This window comes from Erpetoichthys calabaricus, chromosome 4 (assembly GCF_900747795.2).
Source record: "Erpetoichthys calabaricus chromosome 4, fErpCal1.3, whole genome shotgun sequence".
Lineage (NCBI taxonomy): Eukaryota > Metazoa > Chordata > Cladistia > Polypteriformes > Polypteridae > Erpetoichthys > Erpetoichthys calabaricus.
This window is the reverse complement of record NC_041397.2, coordinates 35,426,189-35,445,443: the sequence shown is the minus strand read 5'-3', so window position 1 is coordinate 35,445,443 and position 19,255 is coordinate 35,426,189. Positions and strand designations below refer to the sequence as shown.

At 37.6% G+C, this 19,255-nt stretch overlaps 1 protein-coding gene across 2 annotated transcripts in view; it reads left to right on the top strand.

Annotated features, from left to right (window-relative positions):
• wdr95 (WD40 repeat domain 95) overlaps positions 1–16,159 on the top strand; it is a 121,066-nt gene extending 104,907 nt beyond the window's left edge. For both annotated transcript variants that reach the window (XM_051927186.1, XM_028799330.2), the window contains 8 exons: positions 2,251–2,343; positions 3,438–3,496; positions 5,085–5,226; positions 7,688–7,727; positions 9,842–9,930; positions 13,507–13,685; positions 15,459–15,562; positions 15,875–16,159. In XM_051927186.1, the coding sequence (XP_051783146.1) occupies positions 2,251–2,343; positions 3,438–3,496; positions 5,085–5,226; positions 7,688–7,727; positions 9,842–9,930; positions 13,507–13,685; positions 15,459–15,562; positions 15,875–16,064 (896 nt within the window). In that variant the 3' untranslated portion in view covers positions 16,065–16,159. The remainder of the gene's footprint in view (positions 1–2,250; positions 2,344–3,437; positions 3,497–5,084; positions 5,227–7,687; positions 7,728–9,841; positions 9,931–13,506; positions 13,686–15,458; positions 15,563–15,874) is intronic.
• The last annotated feature ends 3,096 nt before the right edge of the window (positions 16,160–19,255 follow it).

The following is a 19,255-nucleotide window of genomic DNA, read 5'->3' as shown; positions in this document are numbered from 1 at the left end:
GTCAGTACAGACACAAAACTGGATTTTTTTTTAACAAAATCATTTAAGACCATGTTGCAAAAATGAGTACACCCAAATGAAGGTCTTAACACTAGAATCCCTGAAGCCTATGAAAAAAGTCATATTCCCGGGCCACCTTAAATTCCTTTGCACCTCTACATGAGCAATGGTACGAGAGGGGCACTGCCAGATCTAAACATCAGCGTGGAGAGTCGCTTATGTACTGAAGAGTCTATAGCTGCAGTGGAAGCTGCCGTCACACTTTTCATAACTGATCTTTTCCTGAATAAGGAGTGGCATTGCACATGTACTTTGTCAGCATACCTGTGTCGATCAAACACAGGACACTCTGCAGTCCACTTGTAACTTTATGCTGTATGAAGATAAGTAAATAAATCAAGGTAAATAGGTAAATAACATTCGATCTGGCTTTACATAACATATAAATAAGTAACATATAAATGTTTTAATTTATATAAAGACCATCACAGAACATAATCACAAACAGATACCGTGGTACGCCTTTATTTGAAAACAGCAGTGTCAGATCAGGGGGAGCGTGAACGTGACTGAGGGAATAAATTTTAATAAAAAAAGAATGCTAACCTTTACAAGTACAACTATGGACTCAAATCAAACGTATGTTTTTATTGTATAACCAGTAGTGGCGTACTGCACGATAACGTGCAGTGAATACACTTGACTTGACCATACTCTGTGCCTGTACGCATCCGCCACACAGCTGCCCTGCTGCCTGCTGCCGAGAATTGATTCTACAATAAAATAAGATAAAAATAAAAAGAGTAATAATTCCAAAACTCTTTGCTTTTAATATAAAGCTGTAGTACAGAGTTTCAGTCAGATCTTTGACCTTGGAGGTCAATCTTCACTCCGGAAGCGGACAGTAGAGGTCACATAGTATATGTGTACAAAATTTCGCATCAATGGGTCAAACGGTTTGCGAGCTACAGGTGATTTAAAATCCTGGACAGACAAATGGACAGCCACAGTACTGTATTATATAAGGAGACAGTAACAATAACAGATGTACTACCATCTCTCTGTTCCCTGGGTTACTGGGCATTCTTTTGTCATGATAATGACTCATAACATACATCCAAGGCCACTACTGCATTTCTGAGGAAAAACTGGGTGAAAGTGATACAGTGGCCAAGAATGTCACCCGACCTCAACCCTGAAGAACATCTGTGGGTAGTTCTGAAATGACAGGTTGATCAACATTCACCATCTAGCATCCTTGCTCTGAAAGAGCTGTTTCTCCAAGAATGGAGAAAGATGGTTATGGAAATACATTGCCAACTTGTTCGTTCCATGTCTAGAAGAGTTGGTGCTATTCTTAAAATCATAGAGGCCATAGAAAATATTAGATTTGGTGGAATTTGTTGTAGAGTGTATTCATTTTTTCAACACCTCATCTAAATAAAATCCATTATTTTCTCATCCAAATGTTGTTGGTGACCAAACCTTTAAGTTGTTAATAAAACAAATGTTTAATAAAGCTCAGTTTTGTCAAAATGCTTGTAATTGTTGTGGAGTTCACTGAGAAATGAACAAAAAAAGTACATTTTCAAAGGGGGTGTTCTCATTTATGCTAAGTACTGTATGTGGTGGTCACATAATAAATGAAGTGTGAATACAAAAACGGATCATGCTTGAGCACTGTGTCTTACCATCGTTGGAATATCTTTCAGAGGTTTAGTGTTGGGCTTTTTACATTATTGGACTATGGTTTACATGTTGTGGATTTAACACTTTGTTTTACAATTTTGAATACCTTTGCCTGTGTTTCTCTGCCTAGCTGTCCCATGGTGAGATGTCAAAACAGCCATTTTTCCCAATTAATGGAAGCCAGGTCCCTCTGATCTCTGTTGGAATTGCTGTTGCTTGTTTGCTCATAACACACCTTGTTTCTGCACATTTTGCTTATTTTTATTTGAAGCTAGGCAGAATAAAACGGGTACTCGTTGTGACCATGTAGGTGAGAGAAGCCATCCTTTGCAGGCTCTGCAATAAGACCTCTGTCTTCACTCCAGGAATACTTTCTTTCTTGTGTCAACCTTGTTACTAATTTGAACTAACTGACTCAACGGCATGTTTAGAGCCCCTGACTTGATGTGTTTTTTTTTCTCCACATGGCTTGTTTCATCATCATTCACATAGTTAATCTAAATCAATCCTAAGCTCATTCTGAATGGGAACCTGATATTTTCTTTTTTTAATTTTTGTAAGGTATTGACAAAAGTGTTTCTAAAGTGATGTTCTTGAAGAATTGTGCTAAGAAGAACGAATCTACTTCATCCCTTGTTTCTAGTGGGCCACAAGGTGGGACACACTTTTTGATGTTTGTAATGGTTTAATAGTTGAACACCTGAACCACAGATCTGAGCAAAAAATAGCAACAGTTGAAAGTGTGTGTTTTTACAAGGACAAAAAGCAGCACATCATGTGGTATTGCTGATTAAAATACTGTGACCTTTACTTTACATAATACTTTGTAATATTTTCCATTTTCCTAAAGTGATTTAAAAAACAAAGGGTCGCTAACATTCAATATGTAACGTTCTTTACAACATTATTTTAGATATCCTTTTTAAATAATTTACTATACCAAAAAACTGTTGTGCGTGTTCTTTTTATATGCATTCCCAATTGTGGTTGCTGATACCGCTAAATGCACAGTACTTCATATACCAGATATTTTTAATTTAAGCTACTAAAAAGGTAGAATATCTGTAAAATAAAGATAACTCAATTATATATGCCAGTAGTGTACGAAAATCTTATATATGCCATTAATTTTATTATACAACTCAGGGTCACTCATTAAGCTGGACTGTCTTTTGTAAAAGGTTGTTTCTGCCAGGATAAATGACCCCAATGTATGCTGAGAGTGCCATCTTTAGAATATCCTGTCTGTAAATCAAACCAACTAATTCTTTACGTATTGAATATATTCAGCACTAAAGTCTAGCAGACCTTTTAAGCATTTCCTTTAGTGTGTTTTTTTTATAGTTTGTGTATATCTAAACTAATGCTGTTATAAATTTGGGAGTAATATTTATTGTTGACACACACAGACAACCCCTGCAACCCTTAGCTTTTAGAGAAGGAATAGATAGATTGAGAAATATAGATGTTTTCACCCTGATTCAGACTCAGATATAAATAAACAGTATATGTACATTATTTTATTGTCTTCCTTTATTTTCTCGCCACAGACATTGAAAATCGTTAAAGCACTTCTTTGTTTTTTTTTTAAATAATTTCCCTCGGTAATAATAAAGTTTTCTGATTCTGAAAATCATTAGTGTAAATTTTGGTTATGGTTACTAAATGACCTTGCTGATTATCAGTCCTTAATAGGTATTATTTAATTATAATCTGTGTTCTACATTAAATTACTTTGTTTTCAAAAGGATACATCAATTTCTGGAACTTGCTGAATGGAGGAAAGCACATGGGTACATTTCAAGCGGTAAGTGTCCAGATGGGTGAGACTGTTAATGGTTCTATGATGTATCACTGCAGTCATCTGAAGTGCCTGGAGCATGGGAAAGGCACTATATAAATAAAATGCATTATTATTATTATTATCTGGTCAATGGTTATTCTTCACACACTGCCGCCATCCCTCATTCAGTCTCCACTAGGTTATCCTTTTTATAGTGTATATATCTTTTTTATATTACATTCAGATTATTTTTCAATTTACAAAAGTTTATTCCTATATACTACTCTTTCCTCAAGACGTAATTAACGACATAATATTTACATAACCATAATAAATCTATTAAAATTAATAGTAAGAGAGAGGTTCAAAGTTTTGGGCTAAAATTTGGTTATTTCAACACCTCAAGCAGCAAAAGCTTAGCTCTTCAATATCATGTTACTCGGAAAGATGACTAAGGCTGTCAGTTCATTGCCTGCTAAATTAGCCCAATGATTCTGGATAGAAGTGGGCCTAGGCTATCAAGTACATGAGTGACCATTAATCCTTTCATTCTCCACATATTTCTAATTGACATACCTCCACAAAGAAATACAATAATATGATTATAACAAAATTAAAGTTTAATGCTGTACAAGTTCACTTTTTGGGCAAGTTCGTGATGCAACTAGGACAAGCACCCACAGTGTGTGTATAAATGTATATATAATTTAAATAAAACTAGAGTTGTATCACTTGATGTCGCAAATGTGGGAGAGAAAGAGTGTACATGTGTGCGTGAGTGAGTATGCCATGAGAAAGACTCAGAAGTTGTTTCGTGCTGTGTGATTAATGCTGCCTGGATATGCTCCTACAGTTGGATTATAAAAGTTAGGAATGTACATGAATTGATAAACTTCATAAACACAAACCACATATATGCCAAGATGGGATATGCCAGGTGTTGAAGCTCAAAAATGAAGCAGTGAACCAAGGCTGCCTTCCAGGCTCAGAGCTGGTGTAGATCCGGGTGTGACAGGCTGCTCAAACTGCCTCTGCTACAGCTAATATAAGGCAAACTGTATAAAAAAGTGACACCAACAAGCTTTCTGTTTGTATTCAGAATACATACTATCAATGTTTACTTAGCTTAAAATTAAATAAACCTGGTTTGTTTTTCTTATGGGTTCCAGCACTGCTTGTATATGCAAGAATATGTTTAGGTTAATAGTAAATCATTTTTTAGATAGATAGATAGATAGATAGATAGATAGATAGATAGATAGATAGATAGATAGATAGATAGATAGATAGATAGATAGATAGATAGATAGATTTCTGCAGGGGGAAATCTGGCTTTTTGCAGAGGCTCTTTAAATAAGTATATGCCTAAATCAGCAAATAAATAAATAAATAAACACACTTTAGTCTGAGTATACACCAGAATGACTGTAAAGCAAGAAAATTCAAAAGAAAGAAAAGTTCTGACTTGGCTATCACAGTTCAGTAAGATATGCAGATACAGCATTTCTTAAAAAGGAAAAACTATTATGACATTTTCTGAAAATATATAAACAAAATTGCCCCTGCTGACTAAATGTGAACGCTTACTGGAAATTATTTTTTGTTTTTCCAGTCTAGACTTAAATTAAACATTACCAGTATTGCTGTGTCAGCTGACAACTTATTCCTGTATGCAGCTGACCAAGCTGGCTATGTGTATGTCTATAATATTCAACAGTATGCTCTTCAAGGACCTGAACAAGAATCACCAAAAAGTAAGATATTTAATTTAATATTTGTGTAAATACTGTATGTCAATATAACAGGCCCAGTGATGGACTGGTGTTCTTCATCTGTGACACCATGTTGGAGCTGAAAATTTTACTTTACAGTATGTTATGCCAATGTAATATATTTATATTGATTTTTTATTAAGCTTGAATTTATTAAAGCAAGCCTGCTTGTTAAAATATATGCAAATTTGATAAACACAATGAAAATTAATCTTTCTTATAATGTCCATTATGTACAATACTATACCAATCAAAAACATAATGTTATGGAGCCAAAAATTGAATTTTAAGGAGAGTTTTAAAGTACATATATGAAAGTAACATACATAACATCCTCCAAGTAATGGAGGTTTAATGGGGGTTTAGAGTCCCAGCAGTGTTTCGTGCAAGACAGAAGTCAAACATGGACAAATCAACAGTTCATCACAGGCCCAATCTTACCCATACCAGACCAATTTAGAATCTACAGTAGGTTAAGCTGTCCTGAACATCTTTGAAATGTATGAATAAAGTTAGAAAATCAAAGACAAATCCATGGAGAAACACGTAAGACCTGCAAAATCCACATAAACAGCAGCCTGCTGCAAGATTTGACTCCAGGAGTCTGTATCTGTAAGGCAGCAGGGCTAACCAGTATACAGTATTGCATACATATATTAGAATGGTAAACAGAAAAGGTATGGGATGTTTCCATACTTAACAAAACAGGAGTAGAGAGACAATATTTTGGCTGCTCAAAAGGAAAAATGGTACTTTTAAAAATGTAAGTTTCCTGAGTATCATAAGATATTTTCCTCATGGTTAATTACCATTGAAAACTTTCCTCAATATTTTAGAACTGAAAAGTGTTCAGTGTTATAAACATGTTGTTTGTGAATAAAAGTTGAATAACTATTGTGATAACAGCACATTAATATCAACATACATTAGAACAATATAGACAAGGACAGACCATTCAGCCCAACAAAGTTTGCCAGTCCTATCTGCTTAATTTTTCTAAAAAAACATCAAGTCGAGTTTCGAAAGTCCTACTGTCCACCACACTACTTGGTAGCTTATTCCATGTGTCTATGGCTCTCTGTGTAAAGAAAAAATTCTTAATGTTTGAGTGAAATTTACCCTTGTGTTTCCAACAGTCTCGATCCACTGCACTAATTCCCTTCATAATTTTAAACACTTCAATCGTGTCTCCTCTTAATCTTCTTTTGCTTAAACTGTATAGGCTCAGCTCTTTTAATCTTTCTTCATAATTCATCCCCTGTAGCCCTGGAATCAGCCTAGTCGCTCTTCTCTGGACTTTTTCTAGTGCTGCTATGTCCTTTTTGTAGCCTGGTGACCAAAACTGCACACAGTCCTCCAGATGAGGCCTCACCAGTGTGTTATAAATGTTGAGCAGAACTTCCTTGGACTTGTACTCCACACATCGTGCTATATAATCTAATATCCTGTTAGCCTTCTTAATGGCTCCTGCACACTGTCTGGAAGTCGATAGCTTAGAGTTCTCTACGACTCCTAAATCCTTCTCATAAGGTGTACTTTCAGTTTTCAGACCTCCCATTGTGTTTTCAAACCTAACATTTTTACTTCTTGTGTGTAATACTTTACATTTACTGACATTAAATTTCATTTGGCACAAATCTCCCTGAGCCTGTATAAGGTAAAGGGAGTAAAGCCTGTAAAGGGTGCATGAACTTTCACATCTCGGTATTTTCGAGTAATTACTGTCATCATGAATAATTTTGATTACTTACATACAATATGATTTAGCGCTGAACAAAAAATTTAAAAATGTATGAATAATCATTTGAATTTCTTCTTTTGGTGTTAAGTATTTTATGTTGTTTAATATTATCCTTTGAGAATTGCATTGATTGGCGAACTAATATGTTAATATGTAAATTTTTTGTGATTTTTTTATGCCATTATTTGGCTGGCATTTTATCATTTCTGGTTCTGGCAATCTAATACATAGTAAAGGCAATGATTACTGGAGGCTGTCTCCTTCCTTGGCCATTCTCTGTCTCTCCAATCTTGTAACAGTTCCTTCAGTGCTACTCTAGTGACCTTTACTCTGCCATGTCCACTACCCACACATGCACACCACTCACTCTGCCAACTCCAGCAGCCAATCCAATCCAGGATCCTGTTTTAGATGCACTCGTGGTTACATATACAAGCCAATGTGTTTAAGCAGAGGAGTGGGTCTTATAAGTGTTGCTCTTCAAGTACTTGATCATCTCTTCCTCTCTTTCATTTCTCTTTCCCCTTGTGACAACATCTCCCCTCTCTCTCTTCAATCTATGTGGCCTCACTAGAATTTTTTTGCCAAAAACTCCACTGAATAATACATTAAAAAATACACATTTTTTGGATTATCTGAGCTTTATATGTTTTGCCGTTACTATGACTAACTAGTAATTGTTGCATTGCTTTTTTTCAAAAGTGGTGAATTATTGGAGAGCGCATCTCAGCAATGTTACCAGGTAAGTAATTGGGATCTTCTAAATTGATTAGATTATAGAACATGGCTCAGATTTGGTTGTAAATTTAGTCTATCCTCAGTTCCACTCACTATTTTGCATGTTGGACTGTATGGTAAGTTCAGATGCTCTGACTTGCTCCTAAACTAGCATTCATTAATACTGTGTGCAATCCTGGGAAAGCGGCATTATATGTTACTTGATGTTTTTTTGGTTTTTTTATTAAATAAGTGGAAAGCTGTCATAACACTGATCACAGCAGACATATAAAGGGGGTAAAGTGACTTGGAAATTGGTATTGACTGTCCTGTACTGAAAATATAATAACAATATAAAGAAAAATGTGCAAAATGAAGAAAATTCTTTGTGTTATCAATATGTGGGCCGTGTTTCTACCACGTTGCATAAAACTTAGTTTCATTAAATGGTGTGTACTATATGGTGCAAGAGCATTCCTTGCTTGGGTAACATCTGTCTGGGGTTTGCATGTTGTCTTCTTCCCTGCATACGTATTTATTTATTTATCTCCACTGTCCAGAGACATAAAGTCAAGCAAATATGCGGTAAATTATCCAGTATGTGCGAGGGTGAGTGTGCCCATGAGAACGAAAGTCATTCAGAGGATTGTTTTCTGACTTCTGTCCATTGCTTCTAGAATAGGCTCTGCCTCTCTGTATCTATCAGCTCATATCAAAGATGTGTGGACCATGTGATCCAATTACTCCAAGCTTTTAAAATCTTAGATTACTGAATTTATTAATTTAAGAATTTGACAGGAGTATTCAAATAATCTTCTGGCAGTGCATCTTTCCCTTTGTTGACCATTTTGACCAGCAGGATTCATCACATTTTAATAATAATATGCCTCAGTGAACAGTTGTCAGTAATCCATACTGATTCTTTTTGGCCTTGCACATATGTACACTTTATCTTTGGTTGAATCTCTTGGTTTAATTGAGCATAGTGGACTAATGGCAGCATAAAGAGTTGAGAGTCACTAGTGGTGTTAGTTAAAGGCAGATTTGGGCAAGTTAAAGTCACTGATCTGAAAAAAATACAAGTTGTGCTGCTAGCTCCAGGTCAGAAAGAGAAATCAGACAAAAACATCTTAAAGCAAAAGTACTAAATGAAATTTGTAATCAAAGTATACAAGAGGAAAGGCTCAAAACATCTAAGAAAATGAGCAAAAACACAACAAATAATCACTGAGTAGGACATGTCTGCCACAAGCCCGCTAAACTACTAAAGTACTGAAGTACAAATGAGCCGGGTGGTGGTCAATAAGTGGCATCATCTGATAATGGGGTAGAGTACAATGCAAGGCCATGTGCAGTTAGCACATTTGAAACTGATTCTAGTTGTGTTTAAAAATGCTGAGAAATAAATGTTATTTTATCTTTTATTTAATATTTCTATGAAAAATATTAAGTGATTACAGTATAAAGAAGTTTCTCATAAAACGTTCATTACCGTTACACTGTATAAGTGCTTTAAAGCAGATCCAGTAAGAGTAATAGAGAAATTTTGTAACATAACGTTCTCAGATCTGCTTAATCCAGCATTATCCACAAGACAGAAACAATAAAAAATACATCCAAACTGAAATGGGACCAATTTAGAAACACCAGTTCACCTGCTGTAACAAACATCAGCTATATGTAGTCAAAAAAGGTGCCCCAATCCCAGAATTTGTATGAGTTTTATAACAAACTGCATGGTTTAGCCCAGTAACTGATAGAACACATAAGCTTCAGAAGGACGTGGTTTAATTAGCACCTTTCTAATATTTTTGCCTGGATTGTCAATACAATAAAGCACTCACTAGGAGGGCGGGATGGATGAATACTAACGCTATCGAGTCATATGTGTTTTCTGGCCACATTAGCTTGTTCATTTCAGTTATCTATGAGTCGCTATAAAGTGTAGGATCACATGTTATTTATTATTGTAAGAATGCACATTCAATAAAATAACATTATTGGTGGTGACTAAATTATTCAGTCGTTTAAATTACGGTATTATGTAGCTATCAGCTCCACAATCTTTTAATGCATCTTTGCTGTGTATGTGTTACAATTCACACATTTTTTGTTCATTTCTACTTATGCTCTTTACAGTCTGGAGATTATAGATGAAGATAAAATAATACTCAGCAGCTCAACGGACTGTACTGTGCGTCTCTGGAGCATGGATGGAGAGTTTATAGGTAATTCCATTTTTTTTTTTAAATTAAGAATATCGCCTACCCTTAATGGACTTCAACTTCATAAAAGACTGTTGATCAAATAAAATGCTGCTGGAATAGACTTTAGCTTCCTTGACAATGTAGTTGGAATATATGGGCTATGACAGTGGCTTTTCAGATCTCGTAGTTTGTAAAACGCCTTTTCGTATCATTCCTAAATTCCTTCATCCACTTTGTGTAAACTTTAGGGTTGCATTAGTAACAAACTTAGCAGGGTTTCCTATTCTTCGCATAGGATTTGTAATTGTTCTTAGGCCAACTGTGAGACAAAATGCAAATTATTCAGTGCAAAGATGAAACTGTAAAGGTGTGACATCATTGTCTAGAGAGGGTTCACACTGTTTACACAGCTCAGAAACACACAACACACATGTTAAGGGAAATTGCAGCTCTAAATGAGCTTATTAGACTAAAAGTGTGGGTGTCCTGCCTCTGACTCTCATGCCATATAGAGATGTGTGTAGAACTTGATTAGAGACCCCCTGTGGCAAATTAAATTGGTTGAACATTGTTTAGAAAAGCACACACCTGTGACCATGAGGTCCCACAAGTCACACTGCATGTCAGAACAAAACCAAGCCTTGAAGTCCAAGGAATTCTCTTGAGACCTCCACAATAAAACGTTGTGGGGAGCATAGATCACAGCAAGGATGTAAAACCATTTCTATAGCTTTGAGTGGCCTCAATAATTATGAAATGAATTAATTTTGGAACCATCAGGATTCCTCCTAGAGTTGGCTATCTGGCCAAGTTAACTAACTTGCAGGCATGAAGGGTCTTGAACCCACTGGTCTCTCTAGCAGAGCTTCAAAAGCCTTATGCTGAGATGGGAGAACCTGTCAGAAGTACTACCAGCACTCCATCAATCAGGCAGCGAGACAATAGCTACTCTTGCCAAAAAACATTCAGAGAGCATGAGGAAAAATGATTTTCTGGTTTCATGAGGTAAAAACGTAACTGTTTTGGCAGAACTCCAAACACTATGTATGGCAAAGACCAGGCACTGCTCATCACCGACTCAAGTCCATACCTACAGTGAAACATGGTGGTGGCAGCATCATGCTAAGGGGTGCTTGTCAGCAACAATTTTGGTAAGTGGGAAACTATGCAGCCAAATAGAGAGAGGTCCTTGAAGAAAACCCACTCCTAAATGCATGTAACCTCATACTGGGATGACAATGCACCTTTTCTGCATGACAACAATGTGAAGCATACAGCCAAGGCAACCCTTGAGTGGCTTCAGGACAGGTATGACTGCCTTTGAGTGGCCCAGCTATCGCCCAGATTGAGACCCCGCAGAACATTCTGTATGTGGGGAGACCCAAAAGATGGAACTTTACAGACACTTCCAATCCAGTGTAACGGACCATGAGAGGATCTTCCAGGAACAACAAGATAATCTGCCCAAATCCAGGTGTGCAAAGTTTGTAGAGACTTACCCAAGAACACGTAAAGCTCTAATTGCTGCCAAAGTGGGCTTTTACAAAATACTGCATTAAGGGCCTGAATACTTGCATGAATTAAAGATTTTGTTTTTTCACTTTTGTTAAATTTGCAAACCTTTCTGAAAACATATTTTCACTTTGTCAATATGGGTTATTGAGTTTAGAGTGACTAGCAAAGTGGCAAATTTAAATATAAATCAACAACACAATAAAGTGAAGGGTCCCCGAGTACTTTCTGAATCCACTGTATACGTGTATATATTTACTCAAATACAACATACTGCTATTATAAAAGATTTCCTTTAGCGCCATCAAAACCATGACATGGCTTGTTACCTTGTGATAAGTTGTTTACTTTAAGATTCTAACTTTCTTAGTAACTTTCCACAATCTATAAGGACAATGAAGCACCTGAGAGCCTCTTTCTTCTTGGTTTCTGTATAAGCCTAGGAATCTCTTTGTCTAGTTAGATTGTGAATGTAGAACAGAGAGTTCACTTGCTACTCTCCCGTAGATGTATTATACTCTGTATATGCACTGATCAGCCACAACATTAAAACCACCTGACTAATATTGTGTAGGACCCCCTTATGCCACCAGATCTGCTCGGACCCATCGATGCACGGCCTCCACAAGACCTCTGATGGTGTCTTGTGGTATTTGGCACCAAGGTGTTAGCAGATCCTTTAAGTCCTGTAAGTTGCAAGGTGGGGCCTCCGTGGATCGGATTTGTTTTCCCAGCACATCCCACAGATGCTGGACTGGATTGAGTTCTGGGGAATTTGAAGGCCATGTCACCATGTTAAGCTCATTATCATGCTCTTCAAACCATTCCTGAATATTTTTTGCAGTGTGGCAGGGCACATTATCCTGCTGAAACAGGCCACTGCTGTCATGGAATACCATGACATGAACTGCTATATATGGTCTTCAGCAATGTTTAGGAAGGTGGTATGTGTCAAAGTAACATCCACACAAATGCCAGGACCCATGATTTCCCAGCAGCACATTACCCAAATATCACACTGCTTCTGCCACTTTGCCTTGTTCCCATAGTGCATCCTACTGCCATCTCTTCCTCAGGTACATAACACCCTGGGCCATCCACGTGATCTCAAAGAAAATATGATTCATCAGATCAGACCACATTCTTCCATTGCTCCATGGTCCAGTTCTGACGCTCACATGCCCATTGTAGGCACTCTTGGTGGTGGACATTTCTCAGCACTGGCACTCCGACTGGTCTTAGCTACACAGTCCCATACAGAGCAAGCTGTGATGCAGTTTGTATTCTGATTCCTTTCTCTCATAGCCAGCATGAAGGTTTTCTGCAATTTGTGCTACTGTCGCTCTTCTGTGGGATTGGACCAGAAATGCAGCCTTTGCATGCATCAGTGAGCCTTGGGTACCCATGATTCTGTTGTCATTCACCAGTTATCCTTTTGGTAGGCACTAACCACTGCATATCACAAACACTCACAAGACCTGCCATTTTAGAGATGCTCTGGCCCAGTCATCTTGGCATTACAATTTTGCCCATTTCATGGTCGCTCAAATCCTTATGCTTGCCCATTCTTCCCGTTTCCAACACATCACTTTCAAGATCTGAGTGCTCACGTACTGCTTAAGATATCCCACCCCTGGACAGGCGCCATTGTAATGAGATAATCAATGTTATTAACTTCAGTGGCCGATTGGTGTACAGTATGTGATGAACCTTTTCAGACTTCACAAGTTTTTTTGACAGTAATCCATAACAATAGGCCTCAGCTGCTCTTGACCATGGAGGCAAATTTAAAAAGCTGTTAAGTACCTTTAATGAACTGGTTTTGGCAGGTGCTGTGGTATAGTGGGTAACAGAATGGTCTGCATTCCACAAGTTTGTTGGTTCAATTCCGACATCCAGCTCTGTATATGACCCTAACTGAATCACTTCAACTCTGAAGGAGGAAAAGAAAACGGATGGATAGTGTACTGTGTATTTTAAAGTGCCTTCCTTGTGATGGTATTAATTATATAAATATTCCGTATTAAGTTTATTGTTTGATACGAGTCTGTGGGAAACATCTTGACTCAATTTTTTTTTTCTAAGGTACTTTTGGTCAACCTGAGCCTTGGAATATTTACACAAAAAATTCTTGGAAGCATCCTGCAATACCTTATGAGATCCTAGTCGATCCATTAAGTATGCCAGTTCATCAAGTACTACAGGGGGAGAGCAGCGTCCTGGATGTCATTAACAACGGACACAATGACAGTGATGCTACTAAGGTTTGTGACAGGCATTTGTTACTTAACACAAATGTACGGCGGTTTTTGAAAAGCTTCCGTACTTTTTCTGTTTCCAAGCCATTTATGAGGTAGCTTGTCAAAATTTTCCTGCATTGTAAATGCCAGCCTTGAGGGTCCACACACTTCTGATGTTGACCCTCCTGTCACAGGGTCAGTTGCCACCAAGTTGTGAACACAAGTTTGTATCCTTCACTTAGTATTGTGAGATTTCTGTGGGCAAAAGATGTTTAAATAAGCAACACCTTACTTCACTTAATTATGGATAAATGGACAGAGATGCTCAAAAATGGCCAGATAAGTGTGTCATACGCAAAATGTTCTTGATGACCATCAACATTAACCACTGAAGCGTAACAATCAGTATATGCAATTTAAATGAAAAAGAACTTTTATTTCTGTTGACATTTCAGAAGCTTGTGGTCTTCCGGTGTAATTAAACGGGGTTACTGCAGTGAGAAGTAATGAATGAGACATTTAAATAGAAACATGAAAACTGAAGTGCAGAAAATATTGAAAAACTCTTGTACTGCTACATTTTTAAAGGCCATTCTTCATTTCATTGACAAAAAAATAAATAAAGCAGTGGCAAAAATAAAGCTTACCAAATGTTCACTTGCTACTTTTATTACTTCAGGTTCATGTAGGGAGCCTTTGGCCAATGCTATTGTGCAGAATTGTTCATTACCATCTGCTTTTAAATATTTCATTTTAATAATGTGTTTGATGAAACAAGATATTGAAAATATTGATCGAACAATTTATTGCTTGTTTGTTTATTCAAGTTTAGTTGCATTCATCACATATTCATGGGTTATTGAGTATTCAGTAGAACTTGCCTGTTCAGTTAATGATTGGTAACAAATCTTATTTAGGGTCAAAGGTAAAGGTTACAACTGCGTACACAACGAGGCAAACGCATCTCCATGAGTCCTGGTGTAGCATATAGCAACATGCCAGAAAGTGCAAGTTGTGACAGAAGCAGTACAATACATAGACAAATAGACAATCAACAGTGTAGCAGTATACATTTTTATGCATTCAAATTGTGATGTCCTGAGGTATGAAACTTTTACTCAGTCTTGCAGAAACAGAATGGACAGTACTAATATCATTTTCCCAACGGTAGAAGAGAGAAGAGACTGTGTAACAGGCTGGGAATGCTCTTTCTCAATGTTACTGGCTCTGTCATAGCAGCGGGTTTGGTAAATGTCTTTCAGGGAAGGTAGATGTGCACCGATGGCCTTCTTAGCTGCTCTCACTATACGCTGAGGTGAGTTGCAGTTCGTAACATTACAATTCCTGTACCGGACAGTGATGCAGCTAGACAATAGACTTTCAATGGTACTCCTCTAGAATGTGCCAGGGTGAGCCTCATTCTTTTTATTCGCTGTAAAAAGTGCAGACTTTGCCAAGCCCTCTTGGCTATGGAGGCAGGTTTGAGGGACCAAGAAAGGTCATCCATGTTGTGGACGCCCAGGAACTTGGGCGTTTTTGACCCAGCGCCCTCAATGGTGAGAAATAGGTGAGCAGTGCTAGATTTCCTGAAGTCTATTATCATCTCTTTTGTCATTTCAACATTAAGAGAGACATTATAGCACATACACCAAGCAGCCACTCTCACCACCTCCTCCATGTATGCTGAGACATCATTGTTATTCTTAATGAGTCCTGCCACCATCATGTCATCTACAGACATGAATTTAAATAAAATTAAATATTTGTTTCAATAAAACATTTCTGTTTAAATTGCAGCCTGAACCACAATGTCTTCAGAAATTTCCTCGTGTGCTCATCAGTGATGAGAATATCAATGAAGAAATTAACAAAGTTCATTACCCACAAGGATGTGGAAAGAGGTACAGTATACAATTGCCATAGAATATAGGCACAAACTAAATAAGACTTGATGGATTTACTCAGCCCAGTTTGCCATTCCAGGGGTGTAAGAAGGCCAGCTTATGAAGCCCCCCCTCACATGTTACTCTTGCCGAGCTAATTTAGCGTAAATCGAGTCACAGAAATGCTGGTGGACTGAGAGGAACCTTTCATTCATCCTGCTTAAAAATTAAAATAGACGTGAACATTTTCATTTCCTTCCATAAAGATTTTTTTTTTAAATATTGAAATCTACTCACCTCAGTGTGTGACAATTAATTTTGTATTTCTAGGCTTCGACATGAGATCTACAAGGACATGAATAAACCTCCTAATCATGGTGGTCCAAAGGCGTATCACATGCTCAAATGCTTTGAGGTGAACGAAGCTCCGAGTTCATACAAGAAACCAGACCTCTCAGCTGCTGGAACTGATCCTTTTTTGTCAAATGACACAGACAACAACTCAAAGGATGTGTTATAAAACCAAATAATACAAAGAACTAAAACTTCAGCTAAGGTCCATTAAATTAATTCAAGACGTCATGGGTATAAAATAAATAGCTGAATATCATACAACTGGAATGTGAATTTTTAATTTACCTTTAATGCCCTCTGGTTGTATCTGAAGGTTTTTTTTTTTTAACATTCTATTGATTTTCTGATCTGCTGCAGGGTCACAAATGATGTCAAAGCCTATCAGGTCAGCATCATATACAAGGGAAGACGCAATACTGGATGAGTACTAGGCCATCACAAGGATCTGCAGGTTTAGAGTTGCCAATCGACTTGCTCAGAAGAAATATAAATAGCTGGGGAGACCTCACGTAGACGCAAGTAGAACATGCAAACTCCAATTAACACCCACAATACTGGACCCATAGAGCAAAGCTGCCAACTACTGTACAACAGTGCTGTCCACTGTTTTTTTTTTTTTAACTAAGAAGATAACTTTTTCAGTGTAGTTTAATATTTATACACTGCTTCCACAGTACTCCACAATAAACTTTTGTTTATTGCCCCGACAATGAGACAATAAACGAAAGACTTCTTTCTAAGGCTAGTATCACACTACAGGACTCGGCATGACTTCGTGTTTAATAAGCCGTTTAATCTTTTTGCCTCAGATTGTACCACTGGGAATCACGGGGTTCTACCAAGCGTGGTTCTCTCACAACGTTTCATTGCCATTCCAAATCTAGTGTTGCATCCTGAAATCACCACAATGTCTCCTCATTTTGGCAGCCAGTTAAATTGCAGCACACCAGAATGAGTCACAATCTTTTTCTATTCTGATACGGTACATCAAACCTGAAACTCTGAACAGACGTCTCTGCTGTCTGTAAAGTTCGAACCTCTCCTCTGCTTGCATAGTTCATAACACTTGCTTTCCTTTTTTCCTTGCAGCCATCAGCATTCCTCACTGTTTTATATGCATTGTACTGCATTTGTCTGTTAGCTCTTGCAGACACAAGAGCCCACGCCTACAACTGGTGAGCCACAGCAAGTCACTGGGTGTGTCTTAATACAAAACTGGGGGTAACTGGCATACTCGGGGACTGTTTACAATTCCTTGTGATTTTCTTAGCAACATTTACTGATCCACTTAACATTTTTATGCCGGAATAACATACAGTGCAGTATTCTGCTGCCATCTAGTGGATGAAATAACATCATGCACCAGAAAATGAAGAGTATTCCTATGCATTTTGCCACTGTAAAGTAACTTGTCAATATTTATGAACAATGAAAAAAAACACAATAGCAAAACCAAAACCCATAAAGGCAGTTTTATAACAAAGTGATACTGAGACATTGCTTGAATTGAACGTTAGTAGTGATGATGTGAAGTGGTCATCAGACATTGACACGGAAAGTAAAGCTGATGCATGATACAGCACTGTATGGCCGAATCTCTAAGACTTGATCACATGAACCTTCAGCGTGGTGTGACAGTGAGCTGCGTAACAAAAAGGCAAAATAATTGCAATTGAGTGCACAATGTAGAAACTGCAAACGTTTGTGTCAGGCGAAATGTGGAAGTCACCAAGCCCTGTGCTGTCCTGCAGTGACATAAGGGGCGCGTCGATCGTGCAGGTCAGCTACTGATGTTCTGCCCTCTCACATGCAAGCAACATAAAAAATATAAGAAAAGTGTGCAAAGAAACACGTGTGTAACGCTAAGGCGGCTGTGAAACTTGGACAAATCACGAGACAAGGTCCAAACAACAATGGAAGCAACAACAAAGAAACTGAAAAAAAAATTGAGCCAGAGTTAACAAGATCATGTGCAAAGATCTTTGTATGATTCTGAGGTGCAGTCCATATTGATTACATGCTTGAAAAGGTCCAGTTAGTTGGTCAGTTTTATGCTGCCTTGCTACGCTGCTTATGACAGGAAGAGAGGAGAAGTGAAGACAGTTTGCCAGCAGTTCCTCTTCTACCTCACAACGCTCCGGCTCACCAAGCACAGACTGCAAAAGCTGCTCTCTGAAACTGAGCACTTCAGGTGAAGCGACAGCCATGCTGCTTTCCAGACGTGCCCACCACCTGTCCCCAAATCTGAAGAGCTGCCTCCATGATTCGTGCTGTGCCAATGGTGAACACGTCAAATCAGCCTGCTAAAGAAGAGAGGTGGCACGAGAAAATGAAAGCCTTTAAACTGAGTGACACAAGAAACCTTGCTGAACATGAAAACAGTCCATCATTGGGACTGTTGAAAAATAAAATATATTACAAACATTTTTTAAGTAAAACAATTTTACTTACTTCAGTTATAAATGCACTAAAAAGCAAAAAAAAATGTATATACTTTAGTTTTTTTGTATTTTTCTTTAATCATTTTTCATGAATAGAAGCTTCTTTAAAAGTATTACATAATATATCTTCTTTACAGAATTATTTGAATACTAAAAAGAATTCTATTTTGGTCTGTTTTTCTGTTCAGGCTCTAATGGGATGAGCGCTCGGTCGCTGCAAAAAAAAAAACACCAACATCGATGACAAAACAGCAAGCTAACGACAACACCTCCTCACCGTGACCATCAAGGCTACTCCTTCACACGAGCAAACCAGTAAAGTCGGCGCACATATTTAACTCACTCCACTCACTGGTAAGGCAAGTGCCTCTCACTCGTATGCTCCTGTATCTCACTGTATTCTCTCTGTTATTGTCGTGTATGCGTTAATTGGAATCGCATAACCATTAATTACGGTGAAACTGGTTATGTAATTGCATCGGTTGTGACGGATTATTGTATCGTCATCGATACTGAACACAAATGCAAAATTTGAAGAAATTTGCTTTGCCAAAAATGGGTTTAAAATCATTTCCAAGATTTGACCCAGACAAACAGACAGACAGAGGAGTCAAGTTAAATAAAATCGTTTAAAAATAAAGCTGCTTTACTTTCTTGGCTCCTGTAAAGAGCATCACAGACTTTTAACAAATATTTACTGAGTAAACACACTTCGAAAAAATAGCATTTTTTGCTGCTTCAAATTTCTAAATTGAAAAATAAAACTGAAAACTGTTCCAATTGCTACCTAAGAGGTGCTAGTAGGAAATATTATTGTGAAATGCAAACATTCCACCATAAATTTAGAAACATCATAATGGATGTGACTAGTGATGAGCAAAATGATTCATGCAAAATTAAATTCAGAGTGAAATGC